General features: G+C 41.5%; 1 protein-coding gene across 3 annotated transcripts in view; it reads left to right on the forward strand.

The window, feature by feature from the left end:
• The first annotated feature begins 10,338 nt into the window (after positions 1–10,338).
• Positions 10,339–12,624, forward strand: part of LOC105006160 (glycophorin-C) — a 37,348-nt gene continuing 35,062 nt past the window's right edge. The window contains exons 1-3 of one of the 3 annotated variants that reach the window (XM_020055000.2): positions 10,339–10,591; positions 11,620–11,721; positions 12,094–12,231. In XM_020055000.2, the coding sequence (XP_019910559.1) occupies positions 12,150–12,231 (82 nt within the window). In that variant the 5' untranslated portion in view covers positions 10,339–10,591; positions 11,620–11,721; positions 12,094–12,149. The remainder of the gene's footprint in view (positions 10,592–11,619; positions 11,722–12,093; positions 12,232–12,624) is intronic. The other 2 variants (XM_020054999.2, XM_010864531.4) reach the window with 2 other exon arrangements.

The raw sequence follows: 12,624 nt of genomic DNA on the forward strand, positions 1-12,624 counted from the left end.
AACAAAAGCGCAGTTTTAAGGGACAGCGTCTTCAACTGTATCTGATCAATTGGTTCGAACGGCGCGTCACACAGCGCATCCAGAACCAAAGCCAAATCCCACTGTGGCTACGGCCGCCGAGCCACAGGCCGGAGACAGCCAGAAAACTTTTCACCAAATGATGACTAAACACTGACATCCCATTGAACCCTTCATGACACAGATCGCACATGCGTATACCTTGAGCGTGCCATCTTTGCTGATCAAACACTTCAGGAACGACAGGACACAAAGAACGACAGGACACAAAGATCCTCCAATGGCTAGCTTAGTCAGCCGACATGGAAGCCGCCCTCGTACCCTGAATGGTAGCGACTACCTCCTCGTTCAATCCTCGCTGCAGCAGCCTGGCCCTCTCAGGAGCCAGGCCCATAGCGGCTGGCCCAGCACAGGGAACGCCCAGATTGAGCTGTTTGCCAGTGTCAATGCCCCGTGGCAGTAAGGGATCGGCCACGGCGTCCCCACCGCCATCTGGGGCGAACAGGATAATATTGCCCCTCCGACCACACCCGAGACATGACAGGGAGAATGCACTGTAGAGGGGGAAAACGTGTACAGCAGTACTCTCGGCCACGGCTGGTGAGCCAACGCGTCCACGCCCAACGGGGGCCTGTCTTGCGCTTGAAGAGAAAACCCCAGGGGGCAGTGCCTATACTCCTACGCGAACAGATCCACCTGCGCCTTCCCGAAGCATCACCAGACCTCGGCTGAAATGTCGGGATGGAGACGCCACTCGTCGTCCCGGGGACCACCCCGAGACAGCAAGTCCGCGCCCACATTGAGCTCTCCGCGAATGTGAAGGTCCCTCAGAGACCTGAGGTGCACCTGCGCCCATTTGCAGATCCGCACTGCCAACAGGTGGAGGGGCAGAGACATGACCTTGCGGTTGTCCGACCACACCAACATGTCCTGACTCGGCAGGGTCGGTGTGAAGTGCAGCAGCACGCGTCTGACTGTGCCCAACTCCAGCCAGTTGATGTGGCGCTCCGACGGAGACCACGCCCCTCTGACTGAGTACAACTGACACGTCCCGCCCCAGTCCGTCAGGGAAGCGTCTGTAAACACCGGGACCCGAACCGACACTCTGCCCATGGGAACCCCACGTAGCAGAGTGCGCGGGCCTCTCCAGTACACTAGTTCCGACTCCAGAGAGCTCGGGACCTTGACCAACCGCCGCCGGTCAATGCTGACGCAGAAATCCCTGGGGTCTTTCAAGAGATGCTTCATTGTGAGCATGCGAAGCAGCCTCTTTGACACGTATTTGTTCAAAACGCGCAGGTCGACAATCGCCAGCAGGTGGCGCAGCCGAGGACATCTGTCCTGAGACCTCTGTGGGGCGAGCAGAAAACTACTCCTCACCCAACAGAACCCTGCCTGGGCTCCCACACCCGCCAGCCACCCCAGCAGCGGCAGGAGGGGGAGTCACAGACTCATGGAGTCTGAGACCACCGCTCTCAGTCAGAGACTGAGGGCAGGAAGACCGCTCACTAAACCTACCCGAGCATGCAACAGCCATCTGCAATGAAGGCTCACTCACTGATAAGTAAGGTGCACACACAGCTTTATTTACCAGAGGAGCTCCCCACGAAACACACACAGGGTGGGGAAGCGTCCGAGGGACACTCCCACCCAAAGAGTCAGGTACGGCGTTTCTTGAACGGCAGGACCTTCCAGCCCCCCTCGTTCTGCCGGCTGGAAGGAGGAGGAGGAGGAGGGGATGACCTTAGGGGGCGAGGTTCCCTCACCTCAAGCTGCACTGGTCGAGCCGCATCCCCTCGTTCTTACATTTCAAACTGATATTTTCATCCATGGCAATTAAACTGCTCCAACAATAACGGGTGTGCAATACACATTTTCCTCAGGATAATTACATTTCGGGAAATGTCACACTTCCATAATGTGCACAACGCTGCGTCTACAATTGTAATTAATAGGTCTAATTGTAGGCAATATCAACATTGTATGTGAAACATGATGTGTTCCATTGGCCTTATTTGATATAGTGATATGTTTTGGCTACTATAGGTAATGAGGCAATAACTGTGATTGGACTAAAATGTGACTAAAACATAAGGGCATTTTGTTGACCATAAATGCACTTTGTTTTCGTCATTTTGACAATAACTATACAAAATCACTATTCAAATGATATGTGTCTAAAACTGAAAGATATTTTAGTCAAAATGACTAAAACGAGACAAAATCAAAACACGGGTGCCAAAGTAAACAGTGCGCAACATCACTGCCTGGGTACAGGCTGTCCTTGGTGTTGAACAATGATCAATAGGCTATATTCTGCTGATGCAATTGTGCTTTTGCAGTTTAAACTTGTCTCTCTTTTTTAAATTATTGAATATGTATAGTTAAAAGTGGATAGCCATCAGTCTATTCACATAAGAGGCAGTGGTATAAGCTAGCTAATAGATTAAGATACATTTTGAGGGGTTTTGGGAGAGGGGCCTCGAGGTCCGACCTCGTGGGGAGGCCTCTGCAATGTCACCGCCACTGTGAACATTTTTCATAATTTAGTTGCCTGTGTAGAAACAGCCATTGCGCACAGACTGTCATTTTGACCCTATACTCCAGCACATTAAATATGAAATTAACAAATGACTAAGAGGTTAAAATACACAACATCTTTAATTAGATGTTATTTCTGTCCATAAACCGTGAACAATGTAGACATTACAACCCTTTTAATACATAGTCCCCCCAATATTATGAGTCCAAAAGTAACTGGATAAATAATCATCATCTTACATAACTTTGTAATATTTAGTACTTGTTAAACTGCTTAAAGTCTGAAACTCATAGATACCACCAAACACTGGGTATCTTCCCTGGTGATGCTCTGCCAGGCCTGTACAGCAGAAATCTTAAGCTGGTGTTTATTTCTGGGCAGTTTCTGGGCATTTTTAGGCCTGCAAAACTCAATAGTAAAGTTCTGTCCAATGAGTTTTGAGGCATTTTATTGAATCTGATCAGACAAATTACTTCTGTACACTTCAGAATTGATCCTGCTACTGACATTATCGGAAACATTATCAATGAAAAAAGTTGCGATACGTACAAGTTCTGTTTTTTCTCCACCCTTTCATCTTGCCATCACTGCTGTGATATTTACCACACCTGTACATCATTTTTCAGAACTTAGCAGGATCTTTTCGCTATTTTTGGATATCTTATTTTTGAGACTAACTAATAGGGCTTTTGCACCTTGTGGTCCAGCCTTTGTATTATGACTTCTGAAGTCTCCTGCATGTGGTATTTCCAAAAAAGTTGAAAAGAAAAGTTTGTGAGGAACAGAAGCGTTCAGTTTGCAGTGGTTTCTTAATTTTAACCCTTCTGTTCCTCACTCAAAACCTTCATTTTCAACTTTTTTGGAATGGAAAGAAAAAGGTGCATTGGTCTCTTAATTTGATTTATTTCTTCATATTTATCTGCATCATGATGGCCAGCTAGACATGCACTTGCAAGTTTGTGATCCTTTTGTTGTCAAACACCAGCAACCAACTCCATGTTGGATGCAAAATCTGAACACAAAATCTAGAATTAAGTCTAGACAGATCTCTTGAACAAGAAGTAATAATGCAAACAAACACACCAGATTTATGAAAGACAGCTGTGAAGCAATTTATCCAAATACTTTTGGACCCCTTAAATGCAGGAATATTTATTAAATGTAATCTTAGACAGACCTTAGACAAAACATTTTTTTGTTATTGCTTCAATGATTCTATAACTGTTTGATCAGCGAATATTTGCAAATTGTGTGTTGCATACACAGGATCCTACCGTTGTATTTTCAATGTCAAGTTGCTTTCAAACACCGAACTGTAGGAAACGGCTCAAGATCAAATCTTGTCAAAGACTGGACTTTTTTTGTTGAAACTGCACTATAATATATTTATACAGCTCAAACATGCTTGAACACAAAGTTAAACATCTCTTTTACACTTTTTAACTTTTTTTTTAACTTGAAATAATTTTTTTTGTTTCCTGATTTAGAAAGTACATTCCTTTTTCATTGATGTTCCTTAGAAGTATAGGAACCTCTGTAACAATTCCCGAGACTCTTTATGAAACGAGGAAGCAGAAGACTGACCTTTTGTAGTACTATTTTGTTTGTAGTCAGCCTGTTATATTGCCACTGTGTGTCTTTCTTTGCTTGCATGTGTTGAGTCTTGACAGCGAATTGAACGCGTATGTACATAAAGTTAATGCAATGACTATTCAAAGTCTACGCTACCTAGGTATAGGTCATTCAGAGAAAGAATGTTTTGGAATGGAAGACAGAAGGGATGCCAATCTGCAGTTTTTGATGTCACAAGTATCACAAATGTTGTTTCATGAGGAGGGGAGTGACTATGGCCATCTTGAAGTCAGACGTGATACAGCCAGTGGTCAGAAATGTGTTCAGGGACGTTGGGAATTGGAGAAGGACTCCACACACCAGCAGTTACTGTGGAGATCAAACAAACCAAATGTTTTGACTGAGGTTAGCTGTTATACACAACTAGTTATCTTATCCATTGTCATCATATGTCATCTTATGTGTCTGATCTGGGCTTAACTGGCACTGTAATATAATATAATTGGCACTGTGATGCTATATAATTTCTATCATATTACAGCACAGAAAAAGAGATTAGGATATTAAGCCTGTTGGCTAGCTTGCTAGCAAGTTGACCTGAGTATTGTGTTGTTTTGTTTGCGTTTAGTTTTTGCCTTTGTTCCTGAATGTAGCTGGTCCTTCTGTCATTATTGCTTACACCTGTGCCTCGTTAGCTCACCATTTAGTATGCCCAGTTCTGTTCAGCTCTTGTCAAGTCATTGTGTGTGTCTTGCCTTCCGTTGTGTGTGTTTCTAACTGCCGGCCTGGTTTCCGGGTGACTGCCGTTTAGTTGTTTTTTGCCTGTCAACGTTTCGATATTAAACTTGTCATTGTCTTACAGTGGTGTCCTGTCCTCAAAATCATTACAAGTATCTACATGAATATTAGTCTAATGGGCACTGTTAGTAGTAACATTGTTTGTGGTAATGTAGTATACAGCATGGTGAGGGTAGATTATACAAGCTATCGTCCTAGCCATGAAAATGCCTAGGTATGTATGTAATCATTGTTAGGCATGGAAAGACATAATTTACAAAAAGTGCAAAATATTATATTAACTATAAAATTAATTAATGTAACTCATTAAGGTTTTTAAAATTATGTTTACTCACACTCTTAAGTTATTGACTTAACAGCACATGTGGCAAAAGCATAAATTGGAGAAAAGTCTCAAGCTTGTACTTCAAACAGATCTTACTTCTTACAGAACTGCTTGCTATTGTATACTCCTGAGGAGGACAAACTGGCAATCATAGATGCGACATATTGCCTTCCTTGGAAAAAAAAAAAAAGTTGTCTTATCTCTTCCCTGCAGTGCACTTTGGAAACACTGGACAGTTACTTTCATTTTAGAAATGGTGGTTCAATAAAATAAAATTTCTTATCCATCATCAGGTTTCTTTGAATAAAATGTAACAAAGCCATAATTGATGCTGTCATGGGTGTTTCATTCTTGGCTGAATTCAAAAAGTATTTCAATGGTATATTTAGTTCTTTGCCTCATTGACAGTCATTAGCCTACCTTTCTACATTGATCATGAAAGGATGACATTATCTCCTTTCAATACATGGTTATTATTGTGTAATCATTTTTAGTTTTCATACAGAAATCAATATAATTGTAGGATAGTCAACCCCTCTTTGCAACGGTGTCTTCAGAGAGGAAAGACTTCTCAATTGGAAGATGAATGGCAGTGATCAAATAAATATCACCCACTTCTTTTGTAATCCAGTCATTTACAGTATTGATGTTCACAATGAAGTCATACTTAGGTCGAAGTTGACAAACATGATGAGCATACCAAGGCCATTAAAAAGTTGTTGAATAGAATTTCAAATGACAGCCTAAAGCATTGTACTGTATAGCAACAGTACATAATAATATAAAAGAAAATATGAAAATATGCTGTAGGAAGTGGACTTAAAGGAGAATTTCAATGTTCCATGCAGTAATTAGACAGAGTGATGATGTAAAAATAATAATTTTGAGACTGCATTGGGCTTAAACAAATTTCAGCTAATTAAAAATCATGTACGGCCAAAACACTTCTGTTAAATCCTGTTTTTCTAACAAGGAAGTAATTCCCACCTTAACTACTACAAGGTAAAAGCAAGGAACAGGAATATTTAATAATTTTGGCAGAAACATATGCATCAAACCTTAAGAAACATAACTTATATGAATGCATTGCCTTCAACTGAGTGGAATTTAAAAACAACACATTTGCATGAAATGACCGAAAGGACAAGATCCCGGATACAGTCGGCCGAAATGAGCTTTCTCCGCAGGGTGGCTGGGCGATCCCTTAGAGATAGGGTGAGAAGCTCGGTCACCCGGGAGGAGCTCAGAGTAGAGCCGCTGCTCCTCCACATCGAGAGGGGTCAGCTGAGGTGGCTTGGGCATCTGTTTCGGATGCCTCTGGAATGCCTTCCTGGGAAGGTGTTCCGGGTCCGTCCCACCGGGAGGAGACCCCGGGGAAGACCTAGGACACGCTGGAGGGACTATGTCTCCCGGCTGGCCTGGGAACGCCTCGGTGTCCCCCCGGAAGAGCTGGAGGAAGTGTCTAGGGAGAGGGAAGTCTGGGCATCTCTGCTTAGACTGCTGCCCCTGCGACCCGGCCCCGGATAAGCGGAAGAAGATGACATGACATGACATGACATTTGCCTGGAGAAATGCGCCAAGGATATGATGCTTAATTGATATTTGTATGAGTTGTGATATTTGCCAAACCTAAACAATTGCTGTATGAGTTGTTCAGTGCTACTCTTCTTGGCATTGTTCGGTACATTTGACAAATAAAACTTGAAACTTGAAAAAAACTTGTCGCCTATCATTGTTCTCAAAAAGATGCGTTGAGAGTACAAAAAACTAAATCACATTTTATTTGGGTCGGCTAATATTATCGTAGAAATACTTGACTCGGTTTTTACCTGCCATCTAACCAATAACCAAAATTAAACTAGAGCTTCATCGGTCATTAATCTGCGACTCCACCTTTGCTCGCATGATTATCCCACACAACTGAGGCACGCAATTGTTATTTTCATTCAAAATATTTAAAAACAAAATCAAGCATGCAACGTGTCGTAATACTTTCTCGCACCTAATCTTTTTCAATTGAAGTAATCCAAAATTAATCATATATTTTTTTTTAAAGTATCTGTAATGCGATTACAATATTTAGTCATAGCATAATTTACAGTTACTGATGTTTTGTAACTTGTAATCAGTTACTCCCCAACTCTGCCTATCAGTATATTTTCTCTCCCTCTTTACTCTCTAATTGGACATGGTTGTCAAAGCAGTGTATCAAATTAATCACTAATGAATCATATTCATAATAAATCTGCAGAAATGGGTGAGTTTGGTACATACAACCTTTTTACAGGCATTTCTAATTACAGTAGAAGGTGTCTGATCGTTTCATTATCAGCTGCAATTTCACTTCAAAGTTACTTTTTCTTTCTGAGGGCTTATCAAGGACAATTTTAAACAAATTGCAAAAAAGCCTTAAGCTTCATACTTTAATCACACCTAATTTCTGAAAATATTTTATAAACAAGAGACAATCTGATCAATGCACCTGTTGATTTTATCAACTCCATTTGAATTGTATCTCAGTTGAAATACCTGCATAAATAATGATAAAATAAGCCTTTTTCAATCCGTAAACGGCTCTAGATGGAACCAATAAATATTCACTTGAAATAAATTAGACACATATTTTAACTTCACTTAAATGGAAATTAAATTTCCTATCATGTATTATAAGCATATTTAAGTATGATATATGTGGGTCCATTATGACACAGTTATACACTCACCTAAAGGATTATTAGGAACACCTGTTCAATCTCTCATTAATGCAATTATCTAATCAACCAATCACATGGCAGTTGCTTCAATGCATTTAGGGGTGTGGTCCTGGTCAAGACAATCTCCTGAACTCCAAACTGAATGTCAGAATGGAAAAGAAATGTGATTTAAGTAATTTTATGCGTGGCATGGTTGTTGGTGCCAGACGGGCCGGTCTGAGTATTTCACAATCTGCTCAGTTACTGGGATTTTCACGCACAACCATTTCTAAGGTTTACAAAGAATGGTGTGAAAAGGGAAAAACATCCAGTATGGGGCAGTCCTGTGGGCGAAAATGCCTTGTTGATGCTAGAGGTCAGAGGAGAATAAGCCGACTGATTCAAGCTGATAGAAGAGCAACTTTGACTGAAATAAGCACTTGTTACAACCGAGGTATGCAGCAAAGCATTTGTGAAGCCACAACACGCACAACCTTGAGGCGGATGGGCTACAACAGCAGAAGACCCCACCGGGTATCACTCATCTCCACTACAAATAGGAAAAAGAGGCTACAATTTGCACGAGCTCACCAAAATTGGACAGTTGAAGACTGGAAGAATGTTGCGTGGTCTGATGAGTCTTGATTTCTGTTGAGACATTCAGATGGTAGAGTCAGAATTTGGCGTAAACAGAATGAGAACATGGATCCATCATGCCTTGTTACCACTGTGCAGGCTGGTGGTGGTGGTATAATAGTGTGGGGGATGTTTTCTTGGCACACTTTAGACCCCTTAGTGCCAATTGGGCATCTGTTTCTGACCATGTCCATCCCTTTATGACCACCATGTACCCATCACCTGATGGCCACTTCAAGCAGGATAATGCAACATAATGCACCATGTCACAAAGCTTGAATCATTTCAAATTGGTTTCTTGAACATGACAATGAGTTCACTGTACTGAAATGGCCCCCACAGTCACCAGATCTCAACCCAATAGAGCATCTTAGGGATGTGGTGGAACGGGAGCTTCGTGCCCTGGATGTGCATCCCACAAATCTCAATAAACTGAAAGATGCTATCCTATCAATATGGGCCAACATTTCTAAAGAATGCTTTCAGCACCTTGTTGAATCAATGCCACGTAGATTTAAGGCAATTCTGAAGGCGAAAGGGGGTCAAACACAGTATTAGTATGGTGTTCCTAATAATCATTTAGGTGAGTGTATGTATTACTTGTTAATCAGTATTTAAATGCTATTTCAATAATATTTACTGCACTGAAGTACAACTTAACTGGTTCCAAAATAATGCATAATTGTCTCCCAAGTACAAATAAACTCCCACGTTAAATATTTTTCTGCTCAGTCCACACTCTTGACACAGTCTTTTACAGACTACTCACCAAGCAAAATCATCAGAAAACATGTTCAATGTCTTTTACATTTTAAAGACATCTCTTCAGCGTAGTTTCAATATTTTTCAATTCTGCTTTTAGGGTACATTTTGGCTAGAGAACAATATCCTACCCATGGAGTTGGATAGAATTATTATATCAATTCTATATTATATTGTTTCCCTCATGGCATCTGTGAAAGCTGCAGGCATCTCCATTTTGAAGTAGTATTTTTTTTGTTACCAGATAAGTCAAATTAGAACACATTTACAGAGACGACCTGAGAGCAAGTAGGGTTAATTGACTTGATCAGGAAGAGAATGGAATTTTTCACCTTGTTGGCTTTGATATTTAATTTAGCAACATTTCAATAATGGTCCAACCACTGGGGCAATATAGGTATTACTATTCCCTGCTGATGTCACTTATCAGCATCTCACACAGTTATTAAGCTAAAACACTTCAATTGTGTGATTGCTAAGTAAGTTGATTTACATGTACATTTATATATCATTCATTATTCAATGATAATGCACTGATTAATTTGTTCATTGATACACATTTGTATTCAAGAGAGTTTGAAGTCCTCAAAAACATACATTCTCAAAAGTAAAAACATCCCCCCGGCTATACATATATATTTCCTTTCATGGAACCCTTTCATTCAGTACCTGATTCTTGAGTGTGTGCTAATAAAGTTCCTTGTGTTATATAACTCTTCGGCTATCTTATTTCCCATGGGCTGTGTCAGTTCGCTACAGACTATTATAACTTATAGAGCCAGGATGATCTCTTAAGTATTTATCCATTTGATCCCCTCCCAATTGACTATAAACCGACTATAAAATGCTAAAATATGTTACATCCAAGTTGAGTCCTCTATCCATTTCTGTGGCCCTACTACTTCACTTCCTCCTCCCTAGTTATTTTTCCTGTACCCTCCCTCTTGCCTGGACTAAAGTGAAACCCAGCTCCAGAACAGCTGGTGATTATTTGCATGGAGCTGGGAGGGGCCTCCTTGTCTGTTGCTGGAACAGAGATCATTAGTTTGGGAGAAAAGTTAGGCACGAGAAAAACTGTTTATGTGCTGCACAGCATATCCGGTAGTCAGTTTGGGCTACTACAGACAGTGGTAGGGTAAAAGATCTGTCAAGAGGACATTTGTTTTGATTAAGTCTTCTTGGCGAGTATAGTTAGTATAGGCAGGAGCTTTTGGAAACGTGTTACTGTGCAGCTCTGGCAAATTGGTGAGTAGGTGCTCCTTGTTGCAGTCCCTTTGTGAAAACTACTTCTAATGATTGTTTTTCCTGCATGTTTTAAAAGCGGTTTGAAGATAATTTGGTCTTGGACAGGGACAATGTGGGAATGTTCTGAGACAGCTCTTCATGCCTGTTGATAAATTGTTCACTCGCAGCAAGCATCCTGCCACTGACATTTGAAGGCTTGTTATTTAGTTCTATTATTTTTTTTCACCTTAAAATTGGCCAAACTGTGTTTGCCTCCTCTCTAATTTATGCCTTAGTTTGACAGATAGTGGTACATATCATACAGTTTGATGCATGGTCTGCATATTTTGAAGACTGAACACAAACTGCCTTTTTAGCTCGTGTGACAGTGCAACTGGGCATGACATCTGACCCTTACGGGGGCATTAGACGCTAAACAAAATGACTTATCTGGCACATAATCAGAACCAATGCTTGGAATCTACTCGAGGCCCTTGAGTTAAAACATTGTGGTTTTTGCACTTGACGTTGTTTGGGTACTGCAAGGCTCTGGAGATCTTAGTCAAAATGATCTCTGGGTATCATGTTATGGACATTCAGTATGTCCTGGCCATTAAATGAAAACATGTATGTTCCCAGTCATGTTAATTACAGATACTGATATTCTCTGTGCAGCCATGCTGATGTCAGAACATCCTACAGTACGTGCGCTGCGTGCTGAATGTGAAGTTTTCTCTCTTTCTACATGCGATCGAACAAAAAATGTGACACAAAGGCCAAAGAAATAGGAAATGTATACAAACATTCCGCATGTTTACGATTCCAGAAGTCGGATCGCACCATAACGATAAGCCATCGTGTCATGAGAGTAGCTGGACGAGTACCGTAGGAAGTGCAGAGCAGACAAGGCAGGGTTGGTGTGATGAGACAGGGGAGTGGTTGAGTGTGGAGCTATTCTTCTCCCCAGAGTAAACTGTGCATCTGACTGTTTGACTGTGATAAGGCCGTGCACCACACTTCCACCAAGCACCACTTCCTCTGTTTGTTAGAAAGCTTTTGGATCAGCAGCAGGCTACAGATACTGAGAGGAAGAGGGAGCTTATGGACCAACTCCAAAGGAAGGCTATGGGATAGGCTGCCTCACATTCTTGGTGAGCCATGACCCCGCTATGTTTTGGAGTTTTCACAATTCGGACTGAGATACTCAACAGAAATGTGATTACAGAACTTGCTGAATAGAAATACAGTATATCGAAACCTGGGAAATAACGGAAGGATCTGTTGAGGAGAATGGTTCAACAGTCCAGTGTGTCCGTTTGTATGTCTGTGTATGAATGTGCATACATGTGTATACAATATACTTTTGGTAGCACCCATATCAAACAAAGTAGGATTGAGAGACTAACAACAGTTCCGCTCGTAATTATTTGTCCTTAGAGATTTCACAACAGAGAGTTAATACCCAAACACTCTTCCTTCAGGCTACCCCTTTACCCTCTAACCTCTGTCTCCCTCCCCGTCAGCTGTCCCTCTCAATCCCCCACTCCGGACATCCTGCCTAACGCCCGCTCTGCTAGGCATGGAGAACTCCACTGCTGTGGCCTTAAATCCAACACCTGACCTGGTGAAACAAGAAGCCATGACACAACCCACAACAACCAGTAAGTATTTTCCTATGATCCAGTCAAAACATCACACACACGGGCTGTGCCTTTCCATTGACTTTCCAAAATGCTAACTGCCAGTGTCACTTTCTATAACTGCTCTATTAAACAGGAAGAGATAAGGGTTTGGTGTACAGTGGATATAAAGTCTACACACCCCTGTTAAATTGCCAGGTTCTTGTGATGTAAAAGAACGAGATGAAGATAAATCAGGTCAGAACTTTTTCCACCTTTAATGAGACCCTTTAACGTGAACAATTCATTTGAAAAATAAAATGAAATAAAAAATGTTTTTGCTGTAGGCTTCTTGGAAGCCTCCCTGACTAGTTTTCTTCTCGTCTTTTCATCAATTGTGGAGGGACATCCAGTTCTTGGTAATGTCTCTGTTGT

This window comes from Esox lucius, chromosome 16 (genome assembly GCF_011004845.1).
Source record: "Esox lucius isolate fEsoLuc1 chromosome 16, fEsoLuc1.pri, whole genome shotgun sequence".
In the NCBI taxonomy this organism is placed as follows: domain Eukaryota; kingdom Metazoa; phylum Chordata; class Actinopteri; order Esociformes; family Esocidae; genus Esox; species Esox lucius.